Raw genomic sequence first — 17,915 nt, forward strand, 5'->3', positions numbered from 1 at the left:
TCTTTAATAGACATACAATTATATAAAGTAATATTTATAACAATGTATTATTGGATTGGTAACATATAAGGATTTAGTATGAATATCAATAATAATACAAAAAAGGAGGAAGAGGGAATGGAGTAACATTTCTATATCTCAATGGCATTGAGTTAATATAAACCTGAAACTGGTTCTGATCTGTTAATAATGTATGGTGAACTCTAGGGCATCCACTAAGAAAAAACTCAAAAGGCTACAGTGAGGGCAGCCAGATGGCTCAGTTGGTTAGAGCGCGAGCTCTCAACAAGGTTGCTGGTTCAATCCCGCATGGGATGGTGGGCTGCGCCCCCTGCAACTAAAGATTGAAAACAGCGACTGGACTTAGAGCTGAGCTGTACCCTCCACAACTAGATTGAGAGACAGTGACTTGGGGATGTTGGGCTCTGGAGAAACATATTGCTCCCCAATATTCCACCAATAAAATAAAATTTTAAAAGGCTATAGTGGAAAAAAATTAGTTAAAAAACAACTTAATGAGAAAAAAATGAGTTATGAGTATGGGGTTGAATAATGACCTTCCCGCTCCCCAAGTCATGTCCACCTGGAATCTCAGAATGTAATCTTATTTGGAAATAGGGTCATTAGTGATGTAGCTAAGGTGAAGTCATACTGGATTAGGATGGACCTTAAATCCAAGAAATGGTGTTCTTATAAGAAGACCATGTGACAACAGAAATAGACTTTGAAGTAATGCAGCTCCAAGCCTAAACCTCAGGGAGGCACCAGAATTTAGAAAGCAGCATGGAAGGATTCTTCTCTAGAGCCTTCAGAGGGGGCATGGTCCTGCTGACACCTTGGTTTCAGACTTTTAACCGCCAGAACTGTGAGAGAACACATTTATGTTATTTTAAGTCACAGAATTTGTGGTGATTTGTTATAGCATCTCTATGGAGGCTAATGTACCAACCTTGAATTACTAGATTTGTTGATCTTCTGCCTCATTGTTATATCTGTTATCGAAAGTGGGATATTGAAGAAAGTCTCCAACTATTATTGAATTGTCTGTTTCTCCCTTCAATTCTGTTGATTTTTGCTTCGTGTATTTTGGGGCTCTGTTGTAGTGCATGTATGTTTTTAATTATTATATCTTCGTGATGGATTGACCCTTTTATCATTATAAAATGCTTCTCTTTTTCTCTAGTAACATTTTAGTGGTGTTGTTTTAAAGTCTAATGGTTTGATATTAATATTACCATTTTGGCTTTCTTATGGCTGCTGTTTGTGTGGTATATCTTTTTGGATCCTTTTATAGTAACCTATTTGTGTCTTTGAATCTAAAGCATATCTTCTATAGTCAACATATATTTTGATTTTTTACCCAGTCTAATAATTTCTCTTGTTTAACCCATTGTCTACCCTGCTTAAACACATATATTGAGTTCTTAATTTTAAGTTTTGCATTTTTCAATTCTAGAATTTTTAATTGACTTTAAAAACATATTCTAGTTCTCATGAAATTCTCCACCTTGACTTATTAATCAAAGCTATTTTTAAAAAAGATTTTATTGGGGGAGGGGAATAGGATATTATTTGGGAACAGTGTGTACTTCCAGGACTTTTTTTCCAAGTCAAGTTGTTGTCCTTTTGATCTTAGCTGTGGAGGTGGTGCCGTTCAGCTTCAAGTTGTTGTCCTTTCAGTCTTGTTGTGGAGGGTGCAGCCCAGCTCCAGGTCCAGTTGCCATTGCTAGTTGCAGGGGGCGCAGCCCACCATCCCTTGTGGGAGTCGTACCAGCAACCTTGTGGTTGAGAGGATGCACTCCAACCAACTGAGCCATCCGGAAGCTCAGTGGCAGCTCAGCTCAAGGTGCCGTGTTCAATCTTAGTTGCAGGGGGCGATGCCCACCATCCCTTGCGGGACTCGAGGAATTGAACTGGCAACCTTATGGTTGAGAGCCCACTGGCCCATGTGGGAATCGAACCGGCAGCCTTTGGAGTTAGGAGCATGGAGCTCTAACCGCCTGAGCCACCGGGCCAGCCCTCAAAGCTATTTTTAAGTCCATCTCTGGTAACATTAATAACTGGGTCATCTGTGGATTCAGTTTTATTGCCTTTTTGCTCATGGTTCTGTTCTTTGGCATTCTTTATAATTTTTGACTTAATGCTAGGTATTGTATATGATACATTGCACAGTCTCTTATTTTTACACAGAGAGGAATCACTCTATTCCCTGGTAGGAAGATAGAGTTGTGACAGGCAGATCACATTAATCCAATACATAATTCATTGAATGTGAAATTACTCATAGGTTGCAACTTTTGTAAGGACAGATTTACTTTGATTCCGTCCTGTTCCTAGGGTGTAGCTGCCAGAGTTCTTACATGAGGTATGTATTACAGCTTCTCCCTCTTCATGTGTCCTGAAATCCAATTTTTGCCTCTTCAATACCATGATGCAATATATATTTTTTAAAAATACCTTTGCTTTGGCTTTCAGCAGATTTCTGCCCCACTGCCCCCTTTTTAAAACCTTTCTGCTCGGAGCAGTCCAAGCATTCAGCAAATACTCAAGGAGGACAACTAGCAGAGTGTCAGGCTCACTTCTCGGAACCTTCTTGCTCTATTGGGATCTTAAGATCTTCCAAGTGCTGGTTGTTTTGGTGACTCTAAACTTTTTGTCTCTCCAGTCCTGTGTGGTTGCCATTATTTGTTTGCTTTGGAACCTTAGCAATGACTCTGCCTGGGCCTTCTACCCAGACTTGTGTCAAAAACTGGCAAATTCCATAAAGGAAGAAGTAGCTGCAGAACGTTTGCTTACTTCTGTGGTTACCTTCTGGGTTGAGAATCCCCAACACAATCCTCAAGTTCAATGATTCAGTAGGACTCATGGGACTCAGAATACAATCATACTCGTGGCTACGATTTATTACAGCAGAACAAAATAAAACCAGCAAAGGGGGAAAAATGCATGAAGTGAAATCCAGAGGAAACCAGGCACAAGCTTCCAAAAATCCTTTCCCTGTGGAATCACATAGGATGTGCTTCATTTCTCCGTTATTGAATTGTGACTCCGTATGTGAAATGTGGTCTGCCAGGGACACTCATTGGAGACTTAATGCTCAGGGTTTGTATTGGGAGCTGGTCATATAGGCACCTTCTGCCAGCACTATTATAATGAGACTCCAGAAGGAAAGTAGGTGTTCAGTATAAACCATGCTGTTTGTATAAACAGTTTAAACATAGTAAACTACTTTAACAGTTAGGGAATTGTGGGAACATTCCTGTAATCCAAGTTCCCATTTGTCTGCCAAAGGTCAACCTTGCAAGCAGGGCTTTCTAAAGATAGTGTCTCAGGCCAGCTATTAACTCTTTTCTGCACACCTTCTCTCTGGGATTTTGGCTCTTAAAGTCCTGTTTGCCTAAAAATTCTTCGATGGCTTCAGTTTCAAATTTTTTATTTTTTTTTATTCACTGTTGTTAGGTGTTCTCAATGAGGGGTGCTCTGCTATAGAAGTGTCTGGTTATTTTTTTCTTTTCTGCTGGACATTTAATTTGAAAACTGGTAGAACTTGAGGCTTAAGATGTTTTTGTTTTGTTTTGTCTTGTTTCCTTTATGGAGTATTTGTTTGTTTATTGCAAGCACATAGGTGATTACTTTTATCCAATTAGGAATTGAAGTTATTTCAGGCGGCACTGAATTCCTTGTGTGTGTGGAGACGGTAGGCAGCTTCAATTCACTTTTACTTCTCTGGTGGAACTTTTTAGGGTCCTGAAACAAAGCATGGGATTTTCCCAAGACCTTCACCATGACTTGGCAGGCACTGGTTAGTATCTAATTTTTGTCCTCCTAGCCTCCCAGGGGTAGTAAAAAGCACTGTTTATCTCCTTACGCGGTTTTTCTAGAATCAGCCAATACCTCCAGTAAGAAGTAGCCCCACTGTTGGGCTTGCCTCTCTAGGTTTTCATATTCAAAAAAAAAATATTGTGTTCAGATTATCTATTAGGTTGGTGCAAAAGTAACTGCGATTTAAAAGGTTAAAAATAACTGCAAAAACTGCAATTACTTTTGCACCCACCTAATAGTTATCCATAGAAATTCTGATGGTAATTACCTAGTCTGCCATCACTGGAAGCGGAATCCCCCCTCAGCTTTACGTCTTACACTATAAGTTTCTTAGATGCACTATTTTGAAGAAAATCATGATGGTGAATAGGGTACTCATTTAGCATTGCACACAGAAGCCTGGCAGAGACAGAAGGCAAATCTAAATCCAGATTCACATAACCGTCTATTTTATGAGGACAAATAGCTGTCTCTCCGTGAGAAAGGACATTTGCTATAATAAACCTGCCACTAAGCAACTATTTGTTCACCCTAGGGCATGACATCAGGGTCGGTCACTCCTGCTGGCCTTGATGAAAGGAGGGCCACACTGCTGAAGTCCACGTGTAGCCCAGATCCTTCCAGTACAGCCACTTTGCTCATAAGCTGACTGAACAAGGACTAGGATGTCAGAGATCTACTGCCATCCTTAGAATCATCTAGCCTCTCCTTCACAATGGGACCTTTGTTTAGTATTTATGTGGGAAACAATTATTGTTACAACCTGAGCCCATGTTGAGAAATCCAACCACACATTTCGCTCCCAATTTTTTTCATTCATTCTCCAAGCTTATTAGGTCCGTGTCTTCCACCACCTGGCCAACCACATGCCATCTGATCTGTACCTTGGGATATGTTACCTTCTGTGCAGACAAGAAACACTGCTCTGATTTATTCTCACTGTAATAGGATCTCACTTCCTTTCCTTACTGTTCTCCACGACCATTGTTGAGTGGGGTTGTAGTGCCATAGCCAGCTTCTAGCTAGTACTAGCATACTGTGTAGTTCTGCTTGTATAAACAGACTCATTTTTTTCCTCTTAAGTGAACTGAGAAATAAAATATTCTCTCCTATTATAGGTATAGGTCATGGGTTTGCTTGCTTGCTTGTTTTCTCTTTCTTTCAAATATATCCTGCCTCATTAAATTGAACTTAGCGGATACAAATGCAGATCGAAACAAGATTCTACACTAGAGTGGAATTAGAACAGAAGAGGAAGTGGTGACATGTTATTCCAGAGGGTTACATTTCAAGAGATTTGTAGAAGAAAATGTTACCAAGTTTCCCTGAAAATAAGACTGGGTCTTATATTAATTTTTGCTCCAAAAGACGCATTAGGGATTATGTTCAGGGAATGTCATCCTGAAAAATCATGCTAGGGCTTATTTTCTCATTAGGTCTTATTTTTGGGGAATCACGGTTGTAAAAAATAAAGCCCAGGGAACAAGACAGTAGTAGAAGCATCTTGGCTAAATGAAGAGAGTAAAAGTTTTAAGATAAATGCACTACAGGCCTTCATTAAGTAGCAGTGAATCTGGGATACAAAAGTTAGATATACTTGTAGCTTCTACAAAAGGAAGCAAGTGAAGCAAGAAGTGAAAATGTGTAGTGTTGAAGTTAGGTTTCTCCTACTTTATGTTCTGACAAATCTATATACCACTACTGTGCGCCACACATACACAGAAGAAAATGTGAAAGAAAAAAAGAACAGAATAAATGTCAAACACTGGCACAGAAAATTTTTCATGATATTCATCACTTTAAGTTAAAAAATGATACACCATAATTTACTTTTCAAAAAACGTTTATGCACATATACTTTAAAGAACCAAATTAGTCACGTTTACTTCATTTTTCTCTCTGTGCAGATGTACATTAGAGAATCAGGGAGTTTCACAGACGTCTCTTGAATGGAAGAGGAGCAGCAGAGTATCTCCTATGCTGCCACACGTCTTGGATTGGATTCATATTCTATCTCGTAAAACAAATCTTTATTCCCTATCATGGATTACGTATTACACTAACCTTCCACAGTGCAATGGTCCAGTGGGGAGATAGATAAGTGAAAAGATAATCACAGTACAATGTGATGAGGATTCTATTAGAGCACTTAACAAGTGTGAACCAGGTGTGATAGGCGTCAAGACACTTCAGAAAAAAATTCTGAGATCATCAATACAAACTTAAGAAAACACAAAAGACATCAAGATCTGTATCTGTAATACTGACTTCCAATCTTTGAATAGGGAGAAATGGAGCTGAAACCATCAGTGTCAATATGGCTTGGGTAAGACTGTAGCCCACCTATGTCAACAGGATTTAGCTATTTATTCCAGGAAAACTTTGCCCAGGAAAGATAAGATTGTAAACAAAAGAGAACAACACACAAAACAAAAGAAGCAATCTCTAATTTTTTTGTTTGCATAAGGAAATTCCTATAGGATGGAGACAAAGTAATCTGCTTACCTGGGCAAATAGCCAGCTAATCAAGCAACAGTCTACTTATCAAGCCTCTTCAGGCCCTTGCTCGCTCTCTCCACCAGCCCTAAACCATTTCATTAACTTCACCAACTCCAGTCAGTTCCCTGTCTTCGCAAACAGGCCTTAAACTATTTGAGCACAGACCCCAAAGCTCTACAAATATCCAGTTTTCTGCTCCTGAGACACAGCGAAGCGTATCAAAGTGGTGCACTTGCTTACTGCAGTTTTAGGACTTAGTTTTGCTTTCTAACAGTTTGTCTGATGATATTTGGGCGAGTTCAGAAATAACACAGTTTTTTTTGTTTAAGGATTGCTCATTTAATTGGCGTGTACTATTCAGTACACACACACACACACACACACACACACGGAAATTATCCAGCCATTACAAAAAAAAAAGAAATCTTGACATTTGTGGCAACATGGACGGACCTGAGGGCATTATGTTAAGTGAAGTGGGGGGGGGGATGGGGGGCAAAATGGATGAACAGAGTTAAAAAGTACAAACTTCTAGTTATAAATACATCACATGAGGATGTTATTTTAAAAGTTCTCACCACAAGAGCAAAACAAAACAACCCTTTGTAACTCTGTATGGTGATGGATGCTGACTAGACTTACTGTGCTGATCATTTCACAATATATGCAAATATCAAATCAGTATGTTGTGCACCTGAAATTAATATAATGTTGTATGTCAATTATGCCTCCTTAATTAATTTTAAAAGAAGTTTATCCTTTCTAACTATAAACCACTACCAGAGACACAAAGATAACTGATTCATTGTCGTCAGCTACGAAGCCAAGTGTTAAGTCTGTGTAAGAATCAACTGAAGAACTTGTTAGAAATACAGTTTACATGCTTCACTCCGTGATTCTGATTCAGGGGAATTAGCACAAGGCTCAGGAATCTCTTTTAAAAAGCACCAGATTTTTCCTAATTCAAGCTGTCTTTAGATCTCTCTCTCTCTCTCTCGCACACACACACACACATTAAATGTTCCACATACTTATGAAAATTAGGATCATACTCTTTCTATATGTTGTTCTATGTTATGCTGTTTTCACAGAACATTATATCATCTTTTTGAATAATCACATACAGATCTGTGTTGTTTTTAACGGCTACATTATATTCCACTACATGCATGTACCATACTTTATCTAGTCCTCTATTAATGGTCATTTAGATTCTATACTTCTTTTTTTTTGCTACTACAAGCAATGCTGCAATGAATACCTTTACACATTTGCGCTAACATTTCTGTAGAATATAGAGGAATAAGCATAGAAAGGTAGAATTCCTAGGTCAGAGGGTCTGTGCACTTTCAAGTTTGATAGATCCTGCTGAATTCCTCACCAACTTAGTTGTACCAATTAACAGTCCTGGCAATGGTCTCAGAGATTAATGATTTTCCCTCTTTTTAATCTTTATCTATCTGACAAGGTAAAAAATTGCATTTTACCACATTTTTAATATTAGAATAACCAGCATTCAGTTTACCACTGAAACACAATTATCTAAATTTCTATATAACATAATTTATTTTTGGAAAACATATATTTTTATCTTAAAATAACTTGTATGATAAATGGGATGAATAAATTTCAAATATATGTCCATTATGTAGTACTTACTTAGTATCCTCTTTCATTGAGCGATAGAAGTCACAGACCAGTGTCAAGCCCGGGCTTTGCCACCCCACCCGGCAGTTGGGTGAGCTTCGGCGTCACCTGCCTGCCTGAGAGCTTGTTTCCTCTTTCGTAAAATGGGGATTATTCTCATTTTATAGGATTGTTTTGAAGATTAAATGAGATTATAATTTTGATTACAAATATTAGTTATTACTGCTACCATAATAACAATGCAAGGAAAATTACCAAATGACTAGAATTGTTTGTAAAAGTCTTTAATAATTATGTTGGTATTACCAAAGTCAGATTCTATTAGGGGAGTCAACTGTTCATTGGGGTGACTAAGGTCACCAGAAGAGTGCATATTCTAGGCCTAACATACGGCTTACATAATCACTGCTCTGGTTCTCTATGGAAACTCCTTTAATAGTAGTTGAGGACATATTTCCTAAATTACTTAGTTCCTTAGATGAAATGGAATTATCCAAATTTATAATCAACTACACACCAGGATATTTATTTCAAGTTTCTAAGCACACACAGTAATGCCATGGAGATTTCCTAGAGCCAATAAATGAAATTCTAAAATTTTACTGTAATATATTAGAGATCTTATCCTTGATTCTTTCCCAAAACTAACATCAATCTAACTCATTCATTAAATGTCTCAATACCCTCCATGAACACAAGTCCTACGCTAGGTACTAGGGGCATATAATCTGCGTTCAAGAGATAGATTCATATTGAAGATAAAAGGGCAAAGCATTATCTAAATTTGCTTGTGCTCTGGTATGACAAATAATCAGCCAATGGTACACGACCAGTGGCGCTCACCTTCCTTTGGATGGACACTAACAGACCTGTCATACTTCTCATCCCTCAGCCATGTAAAACATAAAGCCAGGAATGAGATGTTACTGTCCTATGACTTACTCCCAAAAGCTCTCAATGGCTCAGCTCCCCTAACGTTTCCTCCTTTATTATCTTCCTCCACATCATGACTTTTGCAAAATTTATGATGATTTTTTCAAATGAGTAAAATGATCTGGAAAAAGTTTTTCAGTCTTTATTTCAATGAAACAAAAGGCAACACTGCTGTATAAAGTATTGCATATGGACAACATTTACACAAATATACAAAACTGCAAAAAACTAAACTCGTTTATTTCCATAGCCTTAAAAAGGTCGAGAACACATAAAAATATTCAAAGTCATAGTTTATTCTTTAGGAATGTAAACTCTAGGAATACAATTAGAAACAGATACACTTACTGTGAAAAGATTAGTATCACTATATGATTAGCAGTCAAGGCAAGAGGTATACAATAAACTCCACTTAAGAGAAAGCAACAGTATATGAAATAGGATCTTGAGTTCAATCCTAGAAACTTCATATCCAGACACAGGTAGGTACTCTAGAATGCTATTATACTAAACCCAGAAACATCTTCCAAAATGTTTACTGCTAGTCTCTAGATATGCACAAGTTACACTGTATAGAAGACAACATATTTATGTTATCTAATGGAGAATCTAACAATATTCAACTTAAATGAGAATAACTCAAAGTATTAAGTACAATTTTATTAAGCAACAAATCTAAAAGTATAAATTCATGCTAATTAAAGGACTAAAGGGTTTTTATTTTTCACCCAAAGATTGGGAAGACATTACTATACATTCATGTCTATCTACAATACTTAGTTTAAGTACCCACAAATTATTCCTTCTTTTTTAAATGGCTTTTTAAAAAATATTTTTTCAATTATATTACTCAACACATTTCCTTGATGTACTTCCCTTTAACAAAGTATAGATTTATTGTTTCTATAAACTCAAATGTTAAACAGCCTATTTTAAATATTTGTTTAAAATTATGTCTGAATACATTTATTTTCTATAATTTAAAATTAAAGGTTTTAACACTTTATTCTTCCAAAACAAGCAAAATCCCTTAAATCTGGGATCACTTTTGTATCTTATTTTGGTTAAAAAAATATATTTCCCTTTAATTGAACTTTTTGTTTTTAAATGAGTCATGTTTGCTAAGCAGTTGCATCATAATTGAAAAGGGCAATAAAATATTGCATTTTCAAGATGAACTTTGTCATCATTTAAGGACTAGAATTTCTACTCTGCAAGTCTACAGAGTGCCTTAAAAAATTCATTGGTGGTATACAAAGGATTCTAGGGTAGTCACTTGCCCTGGGTCCTCTGGGGGAAAAAATCTACTTTGTTTCTTTCCCTACTTGGATTCCGAAAGACAAATGCTGGGAACCAACTTCACTAGAATACCCCAGGTATTTGGGTATTTAAAGAGTGATAGGTTGGGTAATTTCAAGAATCTCTAGAGGTTTAAATTGTGGAATGGAGCTACAATTCCTGCTCAGATCCTCTGAGTGATAAGGTGCAAGGCCCCAATTTGTGCAGAATCCTTCTCATGATAAAAATGTATTGTTCTGGATATATAGGAGGTCTGTGACCAAACGGTCACATCAGCATCTTCACGAGAAAATGACCTACCAAAATCATTCCAACTTTCAAACTTGGAAAGGCGGGTGGAAAGAGAACAGTAGAGATAATTACAATTGTTACCATAGTTAGCATTATCCAATATTTATAATAGCTATAAAAAAATTTCAAATGTATAATCCTTATTTGAAATAGTATCAAAGCTACTATAAAAGAATGTTATTGTTACTATAACTCCACACTCCAGAAAATTAACTGATGGAGATTACTTGGAGCAAAAATTCAGAACCACTCCACTGAGTAATCCTTCAGAGTTTTTAAAAGAATATACACATGCAGATTTGTTGTGCATCGTATAAAAGCACGGTACCCATTTCATACTTAAAATTGTAGACATCTACAGCTCTGATTCCATTTATGGTTAACAAGAAAAATACAAAATTTTACATTTTTATTGTAAAAATAAATGAGAATCATTAAAAATTTAGAGTTAGAGAACTTAAGAAGTGTTATTAACAGTATTAAAAATTAATTTGCTGTTAAAAACAATGACAATTATAATGATCTGATATCTAACATATTTGATCTAGGGGTGTGAGACTACTGAGAATTCTAAATATCAGGTAAGTAATTTGTTTGCACTTTGATACTTTCTTCTCAAACTTCAATGTACATAAAAATCACCTGAGGATCTTGTTAAAATGCAGATTATGATTCAGTAGATTTGGGGTGACTCTGAAATTCTGCATTTTTAACAAGATGCCAGGTGATGCCAAAGCTCCTTACCAGTCCTCACTCAGCCCATGAGTGGCAGCAGCCTAGAGTGATACCAAAGTGAGTGTCCACTAGAGCAGTTGAACACTAAAATCTGATCTCTCATTTGTGCCAGCTAATGTCTCCTCAAACTTATTCTACAATGTTTCCTAAGCACCTAAGCTTGCTTATAACAAATGTCAATCTTTTAAATTAGTTCATAAACCTATTAATACTAAGCTATGCCTAGGGGAAATTCTTTGTTAAAGAATTACAAAAAGACAACAGGAAATTCACACTGACATTTTACAAACATTTTAAATTGTACACAGGATTCCTATTCAATTAATACTATATCAATTTTCACTGTCTGGTTGCCTTACTTTTTTTTTTTTCGTTACTACCATTTATGCCAATAGACTTTATTTATATTGCTACAAAAATAAAATTTACTTATGTTGAAAATCATATTCTATTTAGGGTTAATGAATGAAAGTAAGTTCATGCCGTTTGAATAATTAGATTTAAAATGGTAGCCAAAGCAGTTATGGTCAGAACTGCATTCATACTGTAAATGTGGTAGCATTTTTCACCACACACACATATTCGAGCTCTGCAGAAGCAGATATAGGAAGAAAACTTGCATTTTCTCTGTGTGATCACAGCTAGAGAACATGAATGAGGAAACCACTCTGTACTAACAGTGAAAGAGATCAAGCAGACCACCCCCTAGGCCTTCTTTCCCGGTCCGCTTTTTCTCCTCAGCCCTGCTTTCTCTCTCTTACTCTGAATTATTACTTTAAGTATTCTTGATTTACAGGGAACCTCAACCATAGCTGAAATGACCACAACCAGCAAACACCAAACTTTTGTGTCCGTCTAGAGGTCACCTTGTTCTCTATAGCGACATATAAGTATGTTTAGCTTGTGCCATATTGCCTTGTTTATTTTTATTTTTTGATTGGTGGTAACTACATTGCTTATTCTTTCTGTCACAACAAGAATATTTAAAATAGTCCTGTTCACAAAAATAAAAAAACACATTGAATTTGTTTCATATTTTATAATTTTAAATTTAAGAACACATAAATAACTTAATCAATATGTAAATGTCCTTTGTCCATATTTCACTACCTTTATTTTTTTATGATGTTTTACAGATGAAAAAATTTACCTAATTTCCTTCATTTGCAGACAAACAATATTGTTGACACTGGCGTCTTGAGAGCTGTGTTGCAAGATTTACAATTTCCAGGAAGTCTTCAATGATGTGTGCTCTGAATTATAGGAATCCAAACTAACTAGGATTTCTGAAGTCAAGCAGCAGCAAGTCAGTTTTATGGTCTATCACATCTTAGAAACTAAAAGGGATTTTCACCGGCTAAATCCAGATCCAATACTTAAAAACAGCGTATCTACCAGCAACTTGATTTTTTATATAAAAATGTTCCAAAGATAGCAACAGAAATCCCTCTGCCCATCCCATGGAATCATGGAAGAGTCTAGGTACCGAGTTACCAGGCATTTTCCAGTGCTTTATATAAACAGTTCCATTAATCTTAAAGATGGTCTAGTTACAAACATTCTTATCGGCACTTTTCATATACATCGTTTTTGGTTTTCCACATGCCTGTTTTTCCAACTGGCTTGCTGAACAGCCAGGTGTAGAATTCCCGGTCTCGCACCTCTATCTTATCCTCAGTTCCTACACATGGAGATTTCCTTCGACTCTGAAGGCCAAACATACAGCTACCAAAATAGGAGTTACTGGGGGGAAAAAAACTCACAACCTCACATGAGATGTAACCAATCTGACCAGACAACCTGCCAAAATGTATTGTCACACTGACAATCTTAGGGCAACAGAAACAAACAAAAAAGGAAAAACAAAAAGACTCAAATCAAGGGGAAGAAACACAACCACGTAATAACAAAACCTTATCTCAGCTTACTGTGGCTGAGACATTTTCCCCTTCACTAAGTCGGGGTAGCCTTCAGAATTTAAGACATTGGGGCTCCTATTAGGAACAGGGATGAAAGACCCTGGCGCTTTCATAAAGAAGCAGTCCTATTTCCAGATTCACTGGTCACGTGCGAAAACTCTTACAAATTAATCTGTGGACAGAGTAATGTTAATACTAGGTGGTCTCTGCTGACCTGATTGGTGCTTCCCTGGAAGTTCAGTCCTTTCAGAAACGTAAATAAGTGTTTCTTCTTGGAGACTACAAGCGGAAAACCTATTGGCATCTGTCCCAGCGCCATAGCCCGCAGCAGACGATGGGTTATGTGGGACTGTGACACCACTGACTTGTTCAAAGGACTTACTAAACACAGTGGCGGCAGTCTTAGCCAAACCATGGCTGCTAGGTTTCGGCAGCGACTGGCTGGTTGTTAACGTAAGTCTCTTCAAGGAGAGAAGCTCAAGATTCTCGCTTTGGGCTCTCGGAGTTTGTTTTCGAGCAAAGTGATCTTTGCAAGACTCCCCCGTAGTTTCTTTTTCTTTTCCTCCAGTTTTGTTTCCTCCTGACCGTCTCTGAGTCTTTCCTACACTTGTCTTGCTACTAGAATTGTGACTGCTATTTGATAAACCTGACTGGCTGGTACTAGACGCAGCCCTGGAATAAAATCCCTCATCAACTTCAGATATGTCCATCAGTTCTTCTTGACCTGTTAATTCTGCATTTCCTAAACAAAGAAATAACAAAGATTAATTAACATTAAGTACTTTCAGTAATTCTTCTTTCATGATTAATACCAAATCAATTATACTTCAAACAAATTAAACTTTAGCATAATTAGGTAAGCAACAGATTATAGACCAAAATCAAAGGATAAATCAAAAACATTCTATAAAATGTCAAAATAGTTCACTATAATTATATAACAGTAATTTAGAGTGTAAAAAGCATGCCATAAACCACACTCCCCTGTGTTTTTAGAAAGAGTTCTCTTATTATTCATGCAAAAGATCAGAAACACATAGGAAAAGTACCACACAGTAAATCTAGGCGCAAGCTCTCCTCCCATAACAAAGCATTAGAAAATCAAAGCTCTTACCAAGGAACTTTTAAAAAAATAGTATTAAAATACTTTAAAGATTTTTATAAAGGTTAGGTCCTAGATTATTTGACAAAGATAAAAAATAAGACCATAAGTATCACAAGCTCAAACTTGTTAAAATTCTATACACATTTCCTTCATACTGAAGATGGCAAAAATACAAAGATGAAAAAATAATTTCTGATCTCAAAACATAAGCAGAAAGTTATTTTGGAAGCAATTTTCTGCCTCCGTTTTCCTAACTTACTCAGAGACAATATAGGTACGACCATTCCAAAGAGCATTAAGAGTCATTGAGAGATTATGGTGCATAATTCATGCATTTTGATGATTAGGTGACATGCACAATTTCTGTGACTCTGCTACTGTTGCTTAAAACATGCAGTGGCCCTTTGCCACGAGATACCTTGGAGTGCAGCTATACAGTGCTGCGCTAAAACTGCACTCTGCCAGGGGAGTTTATTCCGTCCTCCATCATTTTTCTTACAGATTTTTGCCTCCTGATCTCTGGCAAGCTTTTGCTGTCAGTCCTAGGGTCTGTGGCTGTTTCCTGCACACCCTGCATATGCTGAGCATCAATCTCGCCTAGTGTTCTGCCTTTTTCCCCATTCCCGGTTCTCTCTCCGGCCACATTTGTGACACTAATCTCAGGAATGACAAGGATGCCCAATTCAGTAGTATCATTATTGTTGTCAGGTTGCTCTAGAATTGAAGATGATAAGACAAAATGATGGCTGAAAACAAAACAAAATAAAAATGCAAAACAGGAACAACAAAAGATCCCAAACAAAAGTTGGATGACTGAATGTTATGAATAAATTAAGTCAAATATTTACATGGTAGAAAATTTCATAATTTATGACAGCACAGGAGACAACAGGGTCATGTTCTTTAATTTTAAATGACAATGAAAAAACTCACAGAGCATCAAGTTATGTTCTGCATTTTTCACAGACATATTTGACATGGACTATGAAACAGAAATTTTTTTATAAATCAAAATAGGATTCCAGTTGTTTTAAAAGTAATATTGCGACCACTTGATCTTATGTAAAGCCTTAAGCAAATATTCAAGGATGGACAGCCAAAACTCTAACTTTTGTCAACAACAGGAGCCAAGCCACTTAGAAATTCTCATTTGTACACTCATTTGTACATTTGTACACTAAAATGCTATTTTTTCACTAGATTACATTGAGGCTGACAATAAACCACAATATTGGAAAAATGCTCATTCATTTATGATATCATGGTTAATAATGCTACAGGTATAGTTTTTGTCTCACACACCAAATTGTTTTGCATATTAGTAAATATTAATGCAGCTGTGATATAATTAAGCAGCCTACTGCTTCAGATTCATACTAAATTCATAAATGTAGGCGAGCTTGTAACAGTTCATTACTAAACTGGAGAAAAGTAACAATGGATTTGGAAAAACAAGTTTTTAGTCTTTTATTCTGAAAATGGCCATTGTAATCAAAGGTATGAACTTCCTGACAAGTTAATACTTGCAGACATTCTATTCTGTATCTTAAATCAGAAAGGCACACTTTTATTTAAACCTGTCAAGGAAATATCTATAATAAATGGGAAAATAACATAAAGATATCTACCATGGGCCAGTAATGAAAGTTAAAATTCAAAACAAAATAAGACTATGCAAATTAGTATATACTCTTTAAAAAATGTAGAACACAAATCTGCTTGAGGGATATTACCTAACACTTTCAAATGTTTTCATGATGGGATTATCCAGCTCCACTAATGGTGCTAAGGCATGTGAAACAGTAACAGGTAGTAAAAGAATGGAGGCCAGAGCCACATATTCCTGTGGGTCCCAAACTTTCTGGCACATTGGTATCATCTGGGCATGCCTGGCTCTCACCTTAAATGCTCTGATTTAATTATCATGAGGTATCACCTGGGCACTGGGATTTTTAAAAAGCTCCCAGGTAACTAATGTGCAGCAAAGTTTGGGAACCACTGCTCTATTCTGTTTCTTTCAAACTTTGAAAACTTAAAACAAAAGTTATTATGGATGCTCTGGGTACCCCAAAATCAGCAGCAGTATGCACTCCTGGAGGTCTTCAAACCTTCATGTTCCCTGGGTTGGTGGACCAGTGTTCTGCTATAATAATTTCCCATTTATTTAGTGCTTCAGAAAAATTTGACTGAAGGTTCTCTAAACGAAATTTTTATTTCCTAGACAGGCCAAAGCATGTTGGTGAGGTAGCATCACACAGCAGCTCCTGGGTGCCCATCTAACAAATGTTTAATGAGACTAGAGAGTTCTGACCAAGCCTATTCCCCATTGCTAACAGCTGTCTTCAAAGTGAGGGCAAGTAAAATGTTAGTCAAGTAAATGCCAGAGGCTACTGCAACTGAGAGTAAAATCACCATGGCACTGTTGGGTGACAACCAAGACTTGTCCATTTACAACTGTAGAAGCAGTTTCACAGATCTATTAAAGAAAGGGACCATCAGTACACAAAAATGATAAACTATGGAAATTATCCAGACAGAACAAAGTCAATGAATATTAAGACTTACCAAAATTGTAAAAGACAAGCATAGGTGGCCTAACAGAATAGTAAATACTACTGCTTACATTGAATGGCACTAAATAGCTTTTTAAAAAAGTGTTTACATATATTATTGTTATAGTCTCTGAAGTAGACAATTTGGCTCCTATGCATAGACAAGGAAACTGAAGTTCAGAAAGAGCTACACACTAGTCAGTGGGGAGCTAAACAGCAAAATCTTTTGACTTCAAATGTCCATTCTAACATATTGTAAGTTCTAACTCCTCAATTCATTAAAGTCAGTTTGAGTTAAATGTCTCTGACATCCTTCAATTAGGTTTAACTTATTTGCTTAGATTTGTGGTCACTTCATAGAAAGCAAATAGTCTACTTTGGCTGAACAGAGAGCAAGAGCAAATAAAAGTCTCTAAGAAAACCTAAAAAGGTCATAACTCTCAAGGTTAGTTTTTCTTTAATTGCATTTATTTTTTAAAAGATAGTAATGAAAATTATTAATTTAAAATGGTGCTGCAATGGTGAAAATTTAGAATTCTGAAAAAAAAAAACTAGAAACTGACAAGAAGAAGAATATAAAGCAGCACTAATCACATTTATTGGGATAGTGGGAAAGATCTGTAGCCCAAGACGAAACGATATTAAATTTTTTGAAACATGAAATTAAGTGCTAAGTAGAAAAATGAGATCATGTGTTTTTCCACAAGCACAAATTGTTGACTAATTAATATATGTATGTTACTCAAAAACGGTAAAAATGGCAATATTTTTAACTCCTGATTAAAATAAATTCATAAAAAGAAAAGCATGAAATTGTGTACAGAGCTAGCAAGAACAGAAATAAAATTATCAGGAAAATTACAGAATAAAGATAATTACGTAACTCAAACAAACATTTGTTACATGAGCTTTCTCTTCATTATGTCTCCAACTTCTTCCCCTATGTAACTCCGTGGCCCAGTCCTGCTATACCCACATTCTTATCGGTCTTACTGTTCCCTAGACCTGGAATGCTCTTTCCCATACAGCTACATGGCTCAGGTTTTTTCTCAAAAATTTTCTTCTCAGTGAAGTTCTCCCTGATTATCCCTCAATATCCCCCATATTTCATAT

At 36.4% G+C, this 17,915-nt stretch overlaps 1 protein-coding gene across 2 annotated transcripts in view; it reads right to left on the bottom strand.

Moving 5' to 3' along the window:
- Positions 1–12,308: 12,308 nt before the first annotated feature.
- HYCC1 (hyccin PI4KA lipid kinase complex subunit 1) overlaps positions 12,309–17,915 on the bottom strand; it is a 56,939-nt gene continuing 51,332 nt past the window's right edge. Inside the window, exons 11-12 of one of the 2 annotated variants that reach the window (XM_019727580.2) lie at positions 14,669–14,964; positions 12,309–13,887 (exon numbers count right to left, since the gene is read on the bottom strand). In XM_019727580.2, the coding sequence (XP_019583139.1) occupies positions 14,696–14,964 (269 nt within the window). In that variant the 3' untranslated portion in view covers positions 12,309–13,887; positions 14,669–14,695. The remainder of the gene's footprint in view (positions 13,888–14,668; positions 14,965–17,915) is intronic. The other variant, XM_019727571.2, reaches the window with a different exon arrangement.

This window comes from Rhinolophus sinicus, linkage group LG09 (genome assembly GCF_036562045.2).
Source record: "Rhinolophus sinicus isolate RSC01 linkage group LG09, ASM3656204v1, whole genome shotgun sequence".
In the NCBI taxonomy this organism is placed as follows: domain Eukaryota; kingdom Metazoa; phylum Chordata; class Mammalia; order Chiroptera; family Rhinolophidae; genus Rhinolophus; species Rhinolophus sinicus.